At 46.9% G+C, this 20,451-nt stretch overlaps 2 protein-coding genes across 2 annotated transcripts in view; both read right to left on the bottom strand.

The window, feature by feature from the left end:
* The window catches only part of LOC135825192 (uncharacterized), a 38,505-nt gene extending 27,009 nt beyond the window's left edge, over positions 1-11,496 (bottom strand). Inside the window, exons 1-2 of the mRNA XM_065337921.1 lie at positions 11,245-11,496; positions 5,077-5,295 (exon numbers count right to left, since the gene is read on the bottom strand). Of these exons, the coding sequence (XP_065193993.1) occupies positions 5,077-5,295; positions 11,245-11,377 (352 nt within the window). The 5' untranslated portion in view covers positions 11,378-11,496. The remainder of the gene's footprint in view (positions 1-5,076; positions 5,296-11,244) is intronic.
* Positions 11,497-16,414: 4,918 nt separating this feature from the next.
* On the bottom strand, positions 16,415-17,614 carry LOC135824394 (putative nuclease HARBI1). The gene has a single exon (XM_065337128.1). The coding sequence runs from the start codon at positions 17,612-17,614 to the stop codon at positions 16,415-16,417; it is 1,200 nt and encodes a 399-aa protein (XP_065193200.1).
* Between the last annotated feature and the right edge of the window lie 2,837 nt (positions 17,615-20,451).

The raw sequence follows: 20,451 nt of genomic DNA, 5'->3' as shown, positions 1-20,451 counted from the left end.
AGGCTAGGCATGCCCTTAGGAGTGGAGACGAAGGTGTTCTGGCGTGGGTCAGCGTAGAAGACGGCATTGGCAAGGAACCTCCCGACAAATCCACTCAGAACGAGCACCCACATCTCAAGGCCATGTTCCGTGACTATGACGATCTTTTCCCGGATGATCTGCCAGCTAGACTCCCACCAGAGAGGTCTGTAGACCACGAAATCCGCCTGGAGGAAGGCTCATCACCCCCATCGCGACCTGCCTATCGCCTGCCCAGGCCAGAAATGGAGGAATTGAAGAAACAGCTCACAGAACTCTTGAAAAAGGGTTTCGTAGAACCAAGTAAGTCCCCCTTTGGTGCACCGGTGTTTTTTGTCAAGAAAGCTGATGGTTCGTTACGCATGGTCTGCGATTGGAGGGAGCTAAACAAGATAACTGTTAAGAACAAGGCGTGCTTGCCCAATGTGGATGATTTATTCGATACCGTACAGGGCGCTAGGTACTTCACGAAACTAGACCTCCGATCAGGGTATAATCAGATTCGCATTCAAGCTGAGGACGTGCCCAAAACCGCGATTAACACTCCCTTTGGGCATTACCAATTTAGGGTCATGGGATTTGGTCTCACCAATGCACCGGCAACATTTCAATCCATGATGAATACGATTCTTCAACCATATCTGAGGGAGTTCGTAGTCGTGTTCCTAGATGACATACTCATCTTCAGCAAAACGTGGTCGGAGCATATGCAGCATGTCCGGTCGGTATTGAACGTGCTCCGGGACAACCAGTTATTTTGCAAACGGTCAAAATGTGAATTTGGCGTGGAGAGTGTGCGGTTCCTGGGACATTGCATCGATGGACTGCACATCGCCCCTGACCCAGACAAGATTGCCGCAGTAAAGGTCTGGCCCGCTCCGACTTCCGTCACAGAGGTGAGGCAATTTCTTGGATTTACGAATTATTTTAGGCGATTCATAGATCAATACTCATCGCTCTCTAAGAACTTAGAGGAGATAACGGGAAAACATGCACGATTCGAGTGGAACAGCTCTCGGCAACATGCCTTTGAATCGCTAAAGCATGCCTTGTTGAATGCGCCCCTATTGCGGCTGGCTGATGTGAACCGACCATTCAGAGTGGTAACAGATGCAAGCGATTTCGCCTTGGGATGTGTTCTTCTCCAAGAACTAGAGGAAGATGCCTGGCATCCAGTGGCTTATGCTAGCCGAAAATTGTCTGCTGCGGAACAGAATTATACAGCTACAGAAAGAGAAACATTGGCCGTAGTGTTTGCGCTAAAGACCTGGCGCATCTACCTCTTTCAACACTTTGAGGTCATTACAGACAACATGGCGGTAGTTTATCTGAAAACAAAACCAAGCATTACAAAGAGAGAGGCGCGATGGGTTGAATTCCTAGCTGACTATAACTACACAGTCCGTCACAGACCCGGCAGAGAGAACCCTGCAGATCCCCTTTCGCGTCGCCCAGATCTCCATGAGAGTAACCTCGTGGAGAATGCAGTACCACGTTTGAATGCTATTGAGTATGCTTTAGCAATGAATGATGACGTGTCCAATACAATATCAGATGCCTACCAGAGAGACAAAGAGCTAACTCCCATCATAGAAAGATTGAAGCATTCTCTCCGAGATAATTTGCATGATCGCTATTATTGGGACGAATCCACTGATCGCTTGTACCTCAAGGCATCCCCCAATAACCGGTTGTGCATACCACAGTGCGGTGTCCGGTTAAAGCTCATTCAAGAACACCATGAGTGTGCAACGGCTGGCCACCCGGGTCGTGATCGAACGTACTTCCGCCTAGCACGTTTTTTCTACTGGCCCCGAATGGGTCTCGATATCAAGAGATTTGTCAAAACCTGTGATCTCTGCCAGCGAACGAAGGGAGGTCAGCCACGAACAGGGCTTCTCCAGTCACTTCCAATACCTAATAGTCCTTGGCAGGATATCTCAATGGATTTTATTGTTGGATTGCCCCTTACTTCTCGTGGCTTCGACGCAATTTACACCTTTGTGGACCGACTTACGAAATGCGTACATCGTGTTCCAACAAACTCGAAGATTGATGCTAAGGGCAGCGCTCAACTGTACATTCAAAACGTGTTTCGTCTGCACGGGCTGAGCTCAACCATTGTTTCCGATCGCGATCCACGATTCACTGCAGCTTTTTTCAAAGAAGTATTCTCTCAGCTAGGAACTAAATTGGCATTCAGCACTGCTTACCACCCTCAAACGGATGGTTTGACAGAGAGAGTTAACCGGCAAGTGGGAGATGTTCTAAGAGCATTTGTGAACTTGAGACAGGACAATTGGGATTCGCTTCTACCACTCTGCGAGTTTGCAATAAATAGTTCACAACAGTCATCTGTAGCTAATACACCGTTCTATCTGAACTATGGGTTTGACCCTAAGTCCCCGCCCGAATTCATTCTTACGGGAGGGGAAAGGAGTGATTCGGTCGATTGGCTTCATGAGCAGGAAGCCGCACTAAGGATAGCTCGAGATGCTATGCTCGACGCCCAGGCAAGGCAAGCTCTATACGCAGACCAGACGAGAACGCCCAGTGATTTGAAGGTTGGTGATAGCGTTCTTGTCTACAGAGACTTTCTACTGACCCCGGAAGCTCGTGGCCAGCCCTCTCGGAAGTTGCAACCCAAGTGGTTTGGTCCGTATCGTATCCAGGCTAAGATTGGAGCGAATGCTTTTCGCTTGGAACTACCCCGTGAACTTCGCTGCCATCCCGTGTTTAATGTCACTGCTCTTAAACGCTACGAAGAGAACACGATTCCTGGAAGACACCAACCCCCGCCTCCGCCCTTCACAGATCTAGATGGACACACACGCTATGTTGTCGAAGCCGTTTTGAATCACCGACACCGCAGTGGTGAGCAACACTTCCTGGTGCATTGGAAGGGTTACCCCAGCAGCGAAGCTACGTGGGAGCCCGCTGGCAACCTATGTGATGAGTCCGGTCGGAATATTAAACCGCTGCAGAACTATCTAGCCTCACAACGACAGCAGCCTTGATCTAACTGGGCTGAGCCATATGCATCTCTTACTGAGATAGTTAATAATTATGTTATAGACTGATATAGTTTTGCGTCATCTCCTTGTGAGAGTGATGAAGTTGAGTTGGATTACACTTCAATGTGGTTATGCATGTGCATGAGTGATTATTTAATATTCCCCTTTCCACAATTGCATCTCCTAACTGGATTGTGTTATCTAATAGAACCTTGGGCTTCCTATGGGGCCGGGAGAGTGTAATAGTTTTACCTTGACACTTCTTGCTTGTCTTATGGAAACACCTTGTGTTCCTACTATTCTCACTCCTGCGGTTCTCACCTTTCTTTTGCTTTATAACCTCTGGTTTGAACATCATTCGACGAATTCTCCAATCAATCAAGTCTAAACTGTTACAACGGTAATGAAAACGTGCTTTCAGCGTTAGATTCAGAACATCTATCTGAGGCCGGGTGTATCTCGATTTAAAATATTTAAACACACGGCGAGGAGACAACAATTTTATAACCGCAATCAATAAAACTAGCTGAACCGACATTTGTGTACTTTATTCATGCAATGTAAAAATAAAATATTTAAACACACGGCGAGGAGACAACAATTTTATAACCGCAATCAATAAAACTAACTGAACCGACATTTGTGTACTTTATTCATGCAATGTAATTCTTAGACGGTGTTTAGACAATGGCGTATGTCCTAGCGGTGTCTCCACCGTTTTTTTACATTGCATGAATAAAGTACACAAATGTCGGTCCAGCAAGTTTTATTGATTGCGGTTATAAAGTTTGTCACTTGTGCCACTTAAAGGCAAGAGTCTTTGTCTGTAAAAACCAAACATCACCCGACATCGCCAAGTTTCCGACTAAGCTCAAAAGTTGGCTTCTTTTCCCTAGGTGGACCTCATTCACCCACTATGACAGTTTGCTCTAGAAACCCTTCGTTCTTTAGAAATTGACCAAAATCAAAAATACGATAAAATACGAACTGGAACACCTCCAAACATGGCCGTTGGAGAGTTGGAGAGTTCGAAATTTCCCCCAAGTGATTTTTAGTGAATAAAACACCACTTGTTACCGATTTTCGACATGTTCTAGTAGACTATGGTGGTTGTCTACTTCCCTAGCACTTCCCTAGTTCTTCCAATTTCAGGATGTAACCCCGCTGCTGCTGGCCCTTAAAGATGGCCTTCGTAATGGGCGCCATTGGAGAGGCTGAATTGATCGATTCATTCGAGGGATTCAGCAAGTCGCCAATAGAAAGTTGGATGGCTAAACATTACTAGGTAACTTGGATCGGTTTGTGAACATAGTTGGTTTGGCTGCGCTGTGTTGTTCTGAGCAGCAGTGACCCCTCTGGACCAAACTGTCATAGTGGGTGAATAAGGTCCACCTGGGGATAAAAGGAGCAAAATCGGAAATTTGGCCATTTTGGGTGATGTTTGGTGGTTACAGACATTGACTCTTTAAAATGTGTAAATTCTCTACCAAGTTCTCACAAGAAGCGCCTCCTATGCCAACTTCACCATCAGTTGGCTATTGACGCCTCGTCGACGGCGGCATATACGGCATAGCTGGCTGGTACGTCAGTTTGTATGGTGTAGGGAACCTAATGTACTGAGCATCGCTTTGTATTGGGCTCGATCTGGTCAAAGCTACTGCACATTCATGTGTGGCATGGTCTACAGACATGACCCTACAAGTGCCAACATCCAAACTACGAACACGAAAGGTACCTATGTCAGACACTTCAGCAACCATGCATGGCTGTACGTCTTAGTGCTGGCAAGGAAGGCAAAATATTGCACTTTGGTACGCCACTGTTGACAGAATGTGGGGCCGCTTTATGCAGGTCAGGTGCGGCACTTGGTATGCTAAAAGTGGTGCCACGCAGCGCAGGTGGCTGCTGTTTCTGGTGCAGTGTCCATGCAAAAATGCCAGGAATGGAAAATTGCAATCACAATTGGGTGGTCACTGATACAAGAGATAAATTATACCCGGTTTTTAATGTTACACTACTGGCAGAAATACCAGGGTGAACTTACGAATGCAGTGTTTGAGGTCTGCTGCAAGCTGGGGGGCGTAACCCAAGATGAGACTTAAGAAGAATTGCTCTTGGTGCTTGACAACCTTCTCATCTAACATTGCATGAATGGCAGCTGGTGTGTTGGGAATGGTGAGAGCTCTTCCACGACTGGAGTTCGCAATAAGTAGCCATTCAGTCATGCAATTGATATCCTCAGTGACCATCGCAGCTGGTGTATCTATTGACAAAGCGACAACATATTGGAAATTGGAAATTGACGATCAGAAATTTAGAAATTAGATACTAGTAGCTACGCTTAATGATCATTGTGAGGTCACGGCTGTGTCTGCATACCCTAAGGCTAAGCGTGGGGCTGTCTCTCATTAGAGTTTGTGTGCAATCATCTCTCATCCTTCTACGGGACTATGCAAGCATAATTATTATAAGTATCTCCTCGGTGGAATGTAATATCGGTATGACACGTCCACAGCTTTGGTTTTGCCGAATGGCTTCCATGAGAGGAGAGAAGTAAAGACTTTACAAAAGTATTTTTGCTAAGTATTAGAAGCCATGCATTGCTAGGATATAACCAAGATTGAACTACCTGAGACAGGAGCGACCGTTCCAAATCGGACTTTAATTGGGAGCTATCATCAAGATTCCGGGTACAAACACATTAAAACCATGTCCTAGTAATGGTACGAAATACCTCATCAGATTTTCAACTTCGTCTCTTCGGGCGCTAATATTATTTCCTCATGTTGCGTGGTGATGTCTGCGGCATTCATACTGTTCTTAGCTCTTATAAAACCTACACATATGGCTGACTGATTTTCTGGCCTGCCTGCGAATCATGAAGTCCCGAGTTCGAGACTCGCGCTGGTAGCATGGATCGTGTAAAAAGACTTTTTTACGTGTGGTGAACTGCGCCGACGGCCACGGTCAACTGGGTACTCACAGCTCGTAGAGCCCCTACTATCGCCGATATCGCACTAACCTCTTCAGTATAAAACCATTGTCTCCATATATATGCGCTTATACCTCACTCCATATACACCCACACTCATATACCAGATCTCCCATGAAGTTTATAAATTTCCATATACACTGTTCAATATACACCACTAAGGAGGTATATACACCACTGAGGAAAACCATCAGAAAAAAACTCACTGAGGAGCTTTCTTTCTCTAAAAAGGAGTGTATAATTATAGCTTTCTCTCTAAAGCTATATTCACTCCTTTTTGCTCTTGAGCTTGCGCATGGAGAGGTATAAATATATTATAACAAGAGACCTCGTGTATATCGAGAAATATCGACCAGTTATAAAAACCTCGGCTTCGCTTCGGTTTTTATACTGGTCTATATTTCTCGATATACACTCGGTCCCTTGTTATAATATATACATAATATATGTTGAGTGAGCTATCGTCAAGATAAAATTTGTGCCAGTGCCTGTTGTTGTTGTTGAAATTTTATTTTGTATCGCAGACCAAACGGGCAATGGTGCCCAATATTATGATGTGAATGGTGCCCAATATTATGATGGCGATAAAGTAACGGCCGAGAGCCAAGGATACAACAAGCAAGCCTCCGCGAAAGAGAGAAAAACAGAGAAAACACAGACTGCAAATACTCAAAAAGAAAAAGAGAAAGGGAAAAAAAAGAAAAAGAAAGAAGAAGAAAGCACAGTTGAGTCACGACTCCAAGTCCAAGCCTAGATGCTGGCTAACCATAAAAATATACCTTTAAAAGTCTCTTGAATGATCTATGGCAGGCGAGGGACTTGAACCCTTGGGGCAGGGCGTTCCATAATTTAACAGCAGAAACGAGCGGCCGGTAGAATGACCCCCCAGGCAGATGGACCCCCGGGCATTGTACTATATAGTAGAGTGACCCCGGGGTCACTCTACTATATAGTACAATGCCCGGGGGTCGTTCTACTATATAGTAGATTGCCCCCTGTCATTCTACTACAGAGTCCACCAGACTTGTCGTTTCGCACGTGCAGGTAGAAAGGGATGGAGTTTACACCACAGATTCCACGTGGACATTATGGGAATGGCCCACGCCATGGTCAACGGGTCAGCTCTGCAATTTGACGGAACAACTGGTGACGACTACCTCCAAAGGAAGAAGATGCGAGAACTTGGAGTTTGGGGCACAAACGATGAATGCCAAGCGGTTGCCGACTGGCTTCAAGTTCCTGTATTTGTTCTTTGCCAGTTTGGAAGTCGTCTGAGCTGGCAGAAGCATACACCTCGCAGTGCAGGCAAGAACCAGTTTGGGATTTACCTCGACAATTCCTCTGGGTGCCACTACAATATTGTGATGTCTGTTGGACGAACGTAAAATATATGCAACATATTGTGCGTGCATCCTCCCCTAGCTTTCATTCAGTGTATTGATGATTGTTACTTTTTGATCTAGGGGATTACTGTGACTTTTCTCCTTGCCCCTAAAACTGTTTTCTCCTTGGTTTGTCTAATATACAGCGTATGAGGGGGGTCGTTGTACTATATACCAGGTAGTAGAGTGACCCCGGGGGCATTCTACTATATAGTACAATGACCGGGGGGGGGGGGCCTTCCACTACGGGGGTCATTCTACTATTGACCTTTGACGCCCATCGCCGGAGGCGATGATAGCAATGCTACGGCAGAAGCCATAGCAACTTGTGCTGGGATTACACCATTCAACAGCTTGCAAGGCTGAAGAATTGACCGTCACTATTCAGCCTGGTCTACACCATACAGCTATTTGGAGTGACATTTTCTGGCCAGTGAATCCCTTTTTTGGTCTTTTTCATTTTTTTCTTTTTTCTCTTTTTTTTTCCCGCACACACATCACACCACATACTCCGGCATGCACTGGCTGTTGGTAACCACCCAGGAGAATGAAAGAAAAGTCAGGAAGAGTCTGAGAAAGAGAAGAAAGACGTGTGTGACCATAATCGTCGGGAATCGAACCCGCAATCTATCGATTGGAAATCGCTGCACATACCACTGCACCATATGGGACACTATATGACACCGGCAGTCACCAGAGACTCGCCTGGTGGCAGGGATAACATACGCATTTGGATCGTTGATCCGAGTGACGCCTTCAGTCTGGCGACGTAGGCGCTTGGACAGGAGATTACTAATTCTGGCGGTGTGGATACGAAGCATGAGGAGGCGGAGTTTACAGTGGGCGTTTTGGATGATGGTGATGAGGCCTAGACGGGTGTAGATGGGATCTGTGTGGGATGGGAATGGCTGGTTGGCAACGCAGCGGATACATCGCTTGTCGAGGACCGAAAGCTGATGCCGTTGGTGCACAGAGAGAACCGAGAAGAAGGCATTAGATCCATACAACATGTCCGGTAGTATTAACGATCTGTAAAATAGCAGGGCTTGTTGCTCAGTTAAGCAGGAGCGAATGGCTCGCAGCGCCGTCAGTTTCTGGGAGGTCTTCCGTGTAATAGTTGCAACTTGAGTCTCCCACCGAAGCTGGGTGTCGAGATGTAGACCTAGATATCGAGCATTTGTGGTCTGAGCTAGGGGATTTCCATTGCATTCTATGTAACAAGGGCTGCCTGCGAGACGCATGATGGGCTAGAACGTGGGTTTTGGAGGGATTTAGTATTAAGTCTCTTTCTTCCAGAAAGTTGGCCAGGTTGGAGACTGAACGGGAGAGGGTTAAATTCAAGAATTCGACGGATTGACTGATGGCGTCTAGCAGGATATCATCAGCAAACAGCTGTGAGTGGGCTGGAGCTGTGATCTGTTCTATTTCCATTGTGTAGATGGAGAACAAAAGAGGACCCAGCACACTTCCCTGAGGAACACCACACTCACAGGGAGAGAGGGCGGACGACTGGCCATTGCTCAGGACGACTCGCTGACGGCGGTCAGTTAGGTAGCTCATGAACCAACTGAGCGCAGTTGAGGTAATACCAAGCTGAAATAGATCTGTAACCAAAATTTGGTGTTTGACCTTATCGAAGGCCTTGCTCATATCGACAAGTACAAGACCCGTATGGCGCTGCTGATCCGCTGCCTCCAAAAATCTGTCTACAGCCAATGTCAGGGCATCTACTGTGGAGTGAAGTGGGCGATATGCGAACTGGTTTGCGGGGAACAAGGAATTTCCGGAGAGGAACTTACAGAGTCTCGTGTGGACTACCCGTTCTAGGACTTTGGAAACTATTGGTAATAACGATATTGGTCTATAGTTCTTAGCGACAGCTTTGTCGCCTGACTTGAAGAGGGGACGAACATCCGCAATCTTCAGAGATGCAGGAACAACACCAGAAGCCAGAGATGCATTGATTAGTATGGTGAGGGACGGTGCAAGGACAGGAGAACAGTGTTTGAGGATTGCAGCTGGAACCTGGTCGCTGCCTGCAGCTTTGCGCACGTCGATGTTGGAGAGCAGCTTAGCGATCTCTTGCACACTTGCTGGAGCCAATTCTTCGGGGCATTCCTTCTTCGTGGGACCCAATGGGGCTGAGAGACGTAGTGGTCTAGTTGGGTCTGACACAACATCGCTGAATTGGTCACTGAGCTGTGAGACACTGACGGCTGGTGGAACTGAGGACTTGTTACGACAGCTGAGGTAGTTGATGGTCTGCCAGGTTTTTCGTGCGTTGGCCTGACTAGCAACAAGAAGGCCCCTAAAGTAGGTGGCTCGGAGATGTCGTGACATACGCTTGGCTTCGTCTCGGGCAGAAGTGAAGACATTGCGTAGTGCCGGGTCTGCAGGTGATGCTTTCCACCGTCGATGGGCCGCGTCACGTCGCTGGACGAGGTCATGTAGAGTTGTGAGACGTATCCCCTCACCTCTATGGCCAGGTGCTGCATCTGCCGCTGGGTTTAATGAGTGTTATCGACCTTCGTCAGTTCCATTCCGGACTGGAACTAAAAAAATTACTTTTACAATTTGAACAATCAGATGTCACAATCTAGCACAAAAGCACGTCGGACTGTTCAAAATCTGGTTTAGTTGGTGGACTCGATCGCACAATTGTGCCCACACATTCGCACGGTATAATAATTCCTTGGCTCACCAGCTAAGTTAAAAAATAGAAAATAATGTACTTTGGATGATAAATGGAGAAATGTTCACGAAGATTACACCTGTTGTCTGACTACATCTTTCATTTTCGGGAAAATAAAACCCGACAAGCACCTTTACCACACACTCGGTTGTGACCAGAGCAATAATGATGACTTTCAATTCAAGCACTTATTTTTGCTGTGTTTTTTTCCAAAGGCTTATTGTAAATTTTTACGAAAGGTGAAACGATATCCACGTGGTGGATCTGTATACATGTACATGCACAACATACAAAAGCGAGTATTCCCAGATTTCCCAGAGTGCTCACACACAAGGATGGAGCAATACCACAAAGACAAAAGAGAGCAGAGACAACAGTCCAGATCAGTGTTGTAAAGCTGCGTTTCAAACATGTATGGTAGGGCTAAGGTAAATCTCAGACAACTGACTCAGTTGTCTCAGGTTTACCATGGCCTTGCTATGTACATGAAACGCGTTTCAACAATGATCTAACTGGTTTGCTCTATTCACGTATTCAATCTACAATGTACACTGTACATGCATGCCATGCATTACTTTCTTGCATGCACGTAGTGGCTGGCTGCTTTGACAAGTTCCTGTCATACAGCTGTCAACAGACCAGCCCTGTGACTCAGGGCATACATGACTTCATGCTTAGACTAGTTAGAGATCATGCAATACTGTTATGCTACAATGCTGGTACATGTGTGTACATATTGTTAGATGTATAATTATGTACACATACAATGGAGACAAAATGCTGTGCACCTGTAACTTCAACGTCTTGGCCATCATCACACAGCAGCACTTGGATGCATGCTAAATGCTGCTGTATGATAATCACCGAAATGAAAGTTGAATTTACAGCCACACGCTTCCGCCTCCATTATGTCATCACTGTTCTATACATTAGTTCATAGAGCACGATTCAAGCGGCCTCGACCAATCTGAATGTTTAGATAGTTCTTTTAAAAAACTGTTTCTGACCGGTCATAATAAAATCGAATGGAGTTTCATGCAAATCACACCGCTGATTGCCATAAACGTCAACACACACACAAGATAACAATGTACATGTACGTCGTCTACAACGTACGTGGTGTTTGACTGTTATCAAACTTCTTACCGGCATCATCCGGCACCACTGGTGTTGGTGAGGCCATAGCCTGTCCACAGTTCACCGTCATCACCAGCAGCAGCAATGGAGCCAGATACAGTAGTAGGTATGCCATGATACTGCCTAGCTGTAGGCTGCGCATAGCTACACCTGATGATACCAGAGGTTAGTTCGCAGTATCACTAACAGACTACTGGGTTAGCTCTCTGACTCGAGAACACCTGATGATCAACTGGAGAGGATTTGATTGAGCAAAATGAATTGTGGGCCAGTCAACGTTTTCAGCACCTAATATCCTAACTCACTGCCGCTCATGTACATACGTTGAGCGGAGTACAGCTTGAATATGTACATTGCGGCCTTGGCGGCTCCAAATCCGTGCCTGGAACGGCGATCGCGAGTCACCTCACGCCCTAGTATTGACAACCTGTCTGGTTCCAGAACATGACACTGACAGTTTGCCACACAATAAACCAGTCCATGCCATGGCTGACAAAGCCACTTTGTCCTACATCACGTAGATGTACGCCTGTACACAGCTAAGCATGACCGTGGTGTCTGCACTCTTGCAGTTGCTAGGTGATGTGTGCTACTCCAAGTACATCGACGAGTCTACTACATAACAAGGTTTATCTAATACTGGTTTTGAACCAGTATTAGGTTATAATAATAATAATACTAATTATTATTATTATTGCAAATAAGTCTTCGGCTGAGGCTCTACAACGCCTACGTCATCCCAGTCCTTACCTACAACTGCGGCACTTGGGGCCTACCGATGTCGGAGCTCGCGCGAATGGATTCGTTCCACAGGACCCAGCTAAGGAGCATCATCAACATGTGGTACCCTAAACGAATTAGCAATGACACTCTGTATAAGCGCTGCGGAGCTGTCCCCATCAGCGACATGATCACAAGGCAGCGCTACAGTCTCGCTGGCCATATCTTTCGTTTGGCCCCAACTGCTCCTCCACAGTTGGCAGTGGATATGTATCTTCGCCTGGCCAACGACGAGGGCACTGAACGCTTCAGGGGTCGACCTCGGACGACTTTGGTAACGGTCTTACAGACGGAACTGTTATCATGGCATGGACTTACCCTCCACCAGCCGCTAGATGTTGACGCAGTCCGCACAATGGCAGCGGACCGACAGGCATGGCGTGGAGCCCGCCCCACCTAACAGGACTGACCAGACATGTTGTATGCATATTTATATTTTATACTTTGGATGAAGTTTTCCATTAGTCATATTTGTGTTGTTGCTAACGGCTTTTGTTGACGTCACTTCTGTCATTTCATTGTATCGTATTACTCTTCAGACATCAATCCTGAATGGCATAAGCGAAAGTGGCACCCCCGCCACCTACGCGGACATGCTTTTAATAAATAATAAATTGCAAATAACGCTGAGTAATTACACGAATGCATAAAAACCAGCATTTGCTTCCGGGAAGGATTCACAAACATAAGACAAAAACACCATGGCTCAATGTAACTGCACATACGAAAAGCAGCATCTATTGTCAAGTTCGAGTGGCAATGTCAGAAAGATGGTAGACTGTTCGGCGTGCACGATGTTCAACCTGCAGGTATTATTATAATAATACCATGTACGAAGTAGTGGTTGTGACTTCGGCGATGATTTGTAAGAAAGGTTTGCTCCCCACACCGGAGCTCGCGCTATTCCGCCGACTTTACTTGACACTTGACTGACTCACGACTGCCATCCAGAGCACACGAGAAGTCCATCGAACCTTCGACTCGGCAAACCTGCAAGAAAGCACCACTCCCTGCTCAATACACAGTGTTTCGGGGAATTCACCCCTCATCAGTTGAGCTTGAGTAGGCTGATGAAGATTGTGCCTGAAGAGCACCACTTATATAGTGCTCTCCAGGCACAAACATCACCAGGGATACAAACTTACAGAGACGCTCCGCTTCCAGCGCGATAAACACCTCGTGAACACCAGATAGCATCGTGAGTCAGTGTCGCTCCTGGACGGTGAGACAGACGTCGAGGACCCTCGGTCATTCGCAACGCTGTCACCTCCAAACCAACTAGTCGCAAGCCCGCGCTGGGCACAACAGTACGAAGTAGTGGTTGCGACTTCGGCGATGATTTGTAAGAAAGGTTTGCTCCCCACACCGGAGCTCGCGCTATTCCGCCGACTTTACTTGACACTTAACTGACTCACGACTGCCATCCAGAGCACACGAGAAGTCCATCGAACCTTCGACTCGGCAAACCTGCAAGAAAGCACCACTCCCTGCTCAATACACAGTGTTTCGGGGAATTCACCCCTCATCAGTTGAGCTTGAGTAGGCTGAGGAAGATTGTGCCTGAAGAGCACCACTTATATAGTGCTCTCCAGGCACAAACATCACCAGGGATACAAACTTACAGAGACGCTCCGCTTCCAGCGCGATAAACACCTCGTGAACACCAGATAGCATCGTGAGTCAGTGTCGCTCCTGGACGGTGAGACAGACGTCGAGGACCCTCGGTCATTCGCAACGCTGTCACCTCCAAACCAACTAGTCGCAAGCCCGCGCTGGGCACAACAGTACGAAGTAGTGGTTGCGACTTCGGCGATGATTTGTAAGAAAGGTTTGCTCCCCACTCCGGAGCTCGCGCTATTCCGCCGACTTTACTTGACACTTGACTGACTCACGACTGCCATCCAGAGCACACGAGTGGTGCTTTCTTGCAGGTTTGCCGAGTCGAAGGTTCGATGGACTTCTCGTGTGCTCTGGATGGCAGTCGTGAGTCAGTCAAGTGTCAAGTAAAGTCGGCGGAATACCATGTAGTTAATAGTAATATAATCCAGCTCAACCACATTTGGCGACACCAATATTCCGTTCTACCTACCAATGATCGACACTGACCCACGCTGCTTTCTGGCGTCACGTGGTGATTGCCGCACTGGAAACCGAGTGTCTCTGTACGTTTCCAGGCCTGGTGATGTTTGGAACCACAACATTATACAACCTTGTTGTGGTGCTCTTCGGACAGAATCTTCCTCAGCCCACTCAAGCTCAACTGTTGAAGCGAGGATTCCCGGAAACATGGCGCATTGACCAGAGAGTGGTGCTTTCCTCGTGAAGTCAAGTCAGCGGGAAAGCGCCAGCTCCGGTGTACGGAGCAATAAACGTTGATATGACTGGAAAAAAAACTTTCGCATGAAAATGATGAATGGATGATGGATGAAGAATGAAATATGTTGAAGTTATGGGCGTGATCGTTTGGTCGGATCCAGATCCAGATCCGTCGGATCCACTGGATCTGCAGTGATCGATTGGTCGGATCCAGATCCAGATCCTTCGGATTTGGATCCGAGCAACCCTGCCCCGGGAGCAGGGTTGACCGGATCCATCGGATCCAAATGTGGCCTTTGTGCGTGTATGGCGGGTAAAACTCGTTTTTGTACTCATTGTCGTACGCGCCCACGTGGATCGAGATACGGTTCGCTCGTAGCTAGCATTCCGAATATGCACTTTTCTTGCTCTGATCATGAAATCGAGATGGGCAGAAGAGAAGAAGAAAAAGCTTTCATTTTCGTTCAGTCCTTTCCTTTTCCGACTCCGTTAGCTTGCATTCTATTCATTATGTCTTGTCCGACACCCACTGGAGCAGACCGTAGGCCTGGATTTCAGTGGAGCAAGCGACTGACCATGGAACTAATAGCAGCAAGATCGGACAATGACCATCTATTTCAAGACGTAAATTGGCGTAAAAGAAGTGTGTGGGTGAGGATTGCAGAAAGGATTGCACGTGCGTTTCCAGATGAAGTGTTGCTACCCACCAGTGAACAGTGCGAAAATAGGTGGAAGAGCCTAATGAAAGTGTATAAAGCGTACATGGACAGCCAACAAAAGACTGGGAGTGCACGAAAGCCTCCCCCGCCGTTCTTCGAGGACATGAACAATGCGTTTGGTTGGAAGCCGAACATCACGCCTGTATGCATTGGTGGTTCTCTAGTCCCAAACCAGGCTTCAAAACGACCTGCAGTTTCGACAAGTTTGGGGTCAGATGAGGAAAGTGACAGTGATGGTGAGGAGGTGGCCGTAGTTGCTCCACAGGCACAACTACCAGTACAACCTGAAGTACCAGCAGCAACAGCAGCAGCAGTACCAGCTGAAGCGGCAGTGCCAGCAGCAGCAGCAGCACCTATAGCAGCTGCAGCGGCAACACCTGCAGTAGCAACTGTGGAAGCAGCAGGCGCTGAACGCCCTGTGAAGAAGAGGCGTAAGCGACCTACCAGCCAACCGAATGACGCTCTCGCCTGGCTAAAAGAATCCAAGGAGCGAGATCGTGAATCACAAGAGCGTCGTCATACCGCGCAGATGACGATGCTTTCGAGCCTCACTGAAGCAGTGAACAAGCTTGCTAACGCAAATTGAAGTGGAGATTTTGTTCCATACATGTACATATCTTCAAACAGATCTGCTACATCTGTTCCTTTCATGATTATTGGTTTCTTTTACTGCGTTGTTTCCGATACCATAATATATATAGTAGTCCTTTTATGTTCAAGTCATGCTCCATAATTATACCAAAGATGTTGATTTCTCTACCTCACTGTCCGTGTGTGTGTGTGTGATTGAGTGTGTGTGATTGTGTGTGTGTGTGTGCATGTGTGTTTGTTTGTGCACTAGTATGGAGAGGTAAAAGGGAGAAACCATACCCATAATGTATGCATGGAGGGAACCACTTGCTTGAAGCTCACCAAATTAATTGAAATTATACAACACATGCTTAGGGATGCTCAAACTCCAATGCAGCGTGTCCCTTGCAGCTTGCACTTCAAACGCATTCATTCTACGTCAACGAGCAGGCACGAGGTGATGAGTTTGCACATCATATCTTCTGCCCAGTGGGCATTACCAGGCATTAATGAGGAAGCAGAGGCAAAACACAAAATACAATAAAAAAAACAGCCAAAGCAAAAGTTCTACATCCCAAAGGCAGGCTGTAGAAGGGAATAAATGACGAGTTTGCACATCACATATCTTGCATAGTGGACATCATCAGGTCATTGATGAGGAAGTGAAGGCAAAACACAAAACAGAAAAAATACCAAAGCCAGATGAATGCGGTAGAATTCACAAATCCAGGTCACGCAAAACAGCCAGTCTTCAATTACCCAAGGCTTGACTATTGACGTGGCATGAACGTGTATCATGCAATGAGGTCAACAATGCGATCCCGCTTGTGGACGGCGCCAATGTTTGGCTGGAAGTGCAAAGTGGGGTTGGGGACATCACCTTCAGGCAGATCGTTCAGAAAGTCGTTCACGTCGTCTTCATGCATGATGGCCATGTTGTGCAGTACGCACGCGGTGAGGACGATGTGTGTCATATTCTCCACATTCGTCACATTCAAATACTTCAGCTGTCTCCACCTCCCCTTCAGGAGTGCAAATGCCCGCTCGATGCACATCCGGGTCGATGAATGCTTGTAGTTATAGTTTGTTTGAGCTGCTGTGAGATGGCCGTCGTCTCTGAAAGGAGTCATTACCCATGACAACAAAGGATATGCCGAATCTCCGACAATAAATGACTCACCAGGGAAGAACTGGTCAACATCGGCTGTGGCAAGCTGTTTAAGCGGACTGTTGTCAAAGACACGTGCATCGTGGACGGACCCCGGCCACCCGCAGTACACGTCAGTAAACATCAGGTTCCTGTCACAGACAGCTTGCAATACGACAGAGTGGAACCGTTTCCGATTCAGGTAAGTATCTGGAGCCTCTTTGGGTGCTTTGATGGGTATGTGGCATCCATCGATGGCACCCATTACACCATGAATATGTTGTGCAGCATGAAATTCTGCTTGTACCTGATCAATGCTAGTTCCCTTGGGCCAACAGATTAACAATGGCGCCATGTCCTGTAGGGCGAAGCATACCCGCCGAACAGACACCCATGCGGTGGACCTCGATATCCCCCACTTGTCTGCCAACTCCCGCATCGTACTTTTGCTCCCGAGCCACCATAGTGTGATAAGCAGCTGCTTTCTTATCGGTACAGGTGCACGACCACCAATGCTCTCCACCGCCATGTGCACAGATTGTGCAAGTTTTCCACAAACAATATCCACTGTTGCTCTTTGCAGTCGAAAATGACGGCGGAAGTCGAGGTCACTCTGCATTGGCACTACTGCTTCAAAATAGTTCATCTGTCGTGGTACGGAAGCACGCCGCTGCAGTCCACGAAGTCGGCGAAGCTCAGGAATGCCAGGGTCTTGGGACAAGACACAAATCTCGTCGTAAATGCTGTCAGGCATGTCATCACCTTGCAAGAGGCTGGCGACCACAGTTGCCACAAGACCAACAATAATCCGAATTCTCCGACGACGAACCTCGTCAGCACGATCCATACTGCCGCACCTCGCACAAGACCAGGAAACAAAAACATGGAAGCAAGAGGAAGAACGAACCAGATGGAGATCACAAAAGGCAAGATATTATTATGGCAATTGGAGCTGCACGTGGAGCAGGTGGAGCACCACGAGGGTGGACGTACGATGAGTACGACACAACAGCCATACATGTAAATGACTCTTGTTGTCCTTTCGTACACCCTGCGCGATCAGTACGACTTTCACCCTTTTTGGGTGACCTGTCAGCGCCATGTTTTACTTCGTCAACATGGCAACAACCAAGGTCCAACCAAGGTCCCCAAAAAAGTGATCGGTTGATTCTGAAGGATCCGACGGATCTGAGATCTGGATCTGGATCCGGATCCAACCAAACGATCATAGCCTAAGATGCTATACTGCGCCATTACTAGATGTACTTCTGAAGTAAATAGTAGAACACACATCAGAACTACAAGTAGTTACAAGTATAGTAACTTTAACATCCAAGACTGTAGCAAGATAATCAGCAGCCTGGAGGTGCAGATCGTCCAAGATCTCAGAGGCATGTCAGTTCTGTGCCTTTTCATTGCACGTTCTGACTGCTTATTATCTTGTTACAATCGTGGATAGTTGTTTCAAAATTAGTTCTCACGTGGTTCCTTCTCTTTTAGATAAATTATTTACTGATGAATGAATGCTTTCACATGAAAATGTTGAATGGTGTTGCCAGGTGGGAACACAACTGAAGAAGATGACCCTCGTCTTACATGTCCTCCTTCGCCTCAGCGCTGAAGGATGCGATCATCCAAAGCAATTACTTGTTGTCTGTTGCTGCTGTGCCACTATTATCAGTTCTTGCACTGTGCTTGTAATTGAAGTACAGTGCTGGAAACTGAAATCCGACCCCTGGGCGGCGCGGCGCGCCGCCCAGGGGTCGGATTTCAGTTTCCAACGCTGTACATGTACAATTTATACATGTACAGCATTCTGGAATATAAGTAGGATTGTCCGTATTTTGCTGTGGTAATTCAAACAGATTTTGTTGTTTTGAACTTCGAGTTGAACGTTGTCCAACACTTTGGTTATCAAAATATGCTATACGTGTATGGGCACGTGCATGTGTATGCAAACCTACGTCGTTAAGCCGGAGGCATGACAGCGCTGGCACTTGGATGCACCGTAACTTGAATCCAGTGCTGCATTGTAAGTCTCCGCTGTGCAACACATGCTACATGCTATGTATTGTAGTTTGACGTTCATGTACTAGTAAAACTCCACCACACCTAACATGGGACCTTTCAAAACTATTATGCTACGGTAGTGCTGGTTCAACTTTAAAAAAGTAAGGCTCAACTCTCTGCATTACAATCGTCTTAGAAAGCTAGGGAGCAGATTTATTGGTTTGAACCTATAATTATGCTCGTCTCGATTTGTTGTGGCATACAATTCTAACAACCACCTGGCAATTGTCCTTGGCATGCTCATACATGTATTGCTGCAAGACCAGGAAAATGTAGATACATAATGTTGTATTTCAAGTAGTTACTGAATCTGCGGACAGAACTGTTTCGTCCTTTGTGGACTCATCGGCGCACCACAGAGAAAATTAGGCAGAACCAGATATCGGTAGTAATGAAATGTAAAATTTCCAAAAGCCAGATTTATACCAGGCCGGAAAGTACCTTGCAGGGCTGCTCAAACTGACAAGTCAATGAGCTCTGCATAGCGCAAACAACAAAGTCACTACCCCACACGAGAGTGGTCAACTCCTACAACGTCAAGAGTAGGAGCGAAATACTTTTAAAATCTACGGACAGAACTGTTTTGTCCTTTGTAGACTCATCAGCGCAGCACAGAGAAAATGAGGCGGAACCTGATAGCAATGAAAAATAGAATTTCCAAAGCCAGAATTAAACCAGGCCCCAACGTACCCTGCCGGAATGCTCAAACTGACAAGTCAATGAGCTCTGCATAATGCAAACAGCAAAGTCACTACCCCACACAAGAGTACTCAACTGCTACAAGAGCAAGACTACATGTATTGTAATTTTATTCACTGGCTCAATATTCGACTTATGTCTTGTTATGAACTGACAAGTGACAAGTGACTTATGTCTTGTTATGAACTGACAAGTGACAAGGAGAAGGAGGGGCACTCCGGGAATTTTTACGGTAGCGTGTTCTCTTCATGGGGGCCTTATATGGCCTCCAAGGGATGGGGAATCGCGAAAACTAGACCCAAAAAGTCGATATATGAAGCCAGGGAGGGCCAAGTTTGTCTGCTCCGCGGAGGGTTTTGATGACGTCACCTGTGATTAGTATTCAAATTCCCTGCATTTGAAGGTGTTAGTTGTTTGCATTTTCTGGTGATGAAGAACGATGTTTGGTCGACATTCCCAAGCTTCACAACTGCAGCCATACTCCAAGGAACTTGAAGGGCCTCCTCAGGTGCCCCTGGTAGAAGCACAGCGTGATGAGGGCCAGGAGATTGGAGCAGACGACTTCACTGGTCGACAAGGAAGAAACGATTGGTGTTCCTGCCAGAAATGTGGAGTGATGCAGACGGCAGTCGATTGCCTTTGCTGTCGAGAGAGCGATGCAGCTGTTAGCATTGACAGCGCTTTGACATGCATTACGCATCACCCCCACTTCCCGTCTGCTTGTCTAAACAAGTACCAGCTCCCCATCCGATCCCTCCTCCTGCTCGCGTTTTCGCTTGAGGTAAAGTGATTACTTTCGAGGCCGTTTTCGACGTGGAACTAGACTTTGCAGACACGCCTGAACTCTAAAATAACGTTGGCACTGCACCGTCCACGCGACGAGCTTACGAGGTCGATTTTTGCCTGACTGGCTGC

Source organism: Sycon ciliatum, chromosome 9, assembly GCF_964019385.1.
Source record: "Sycon ciliatum chromosome 9, ocSycCili1.1, whole genome shotgun sequence".
Classification (NCBI taxonomy): domain Eukaryota; kingdom Metazoa; phylum Porifera; class Calcarea; order Leucosolenida; family Sycettidae; genus Sycon; species Sycon ciliatum.
The sequence above is the reverse complement of the archived record's forward strand: the minus strand, read 5'-3'. Positions and strand labels throughout refer to the sequence as shown.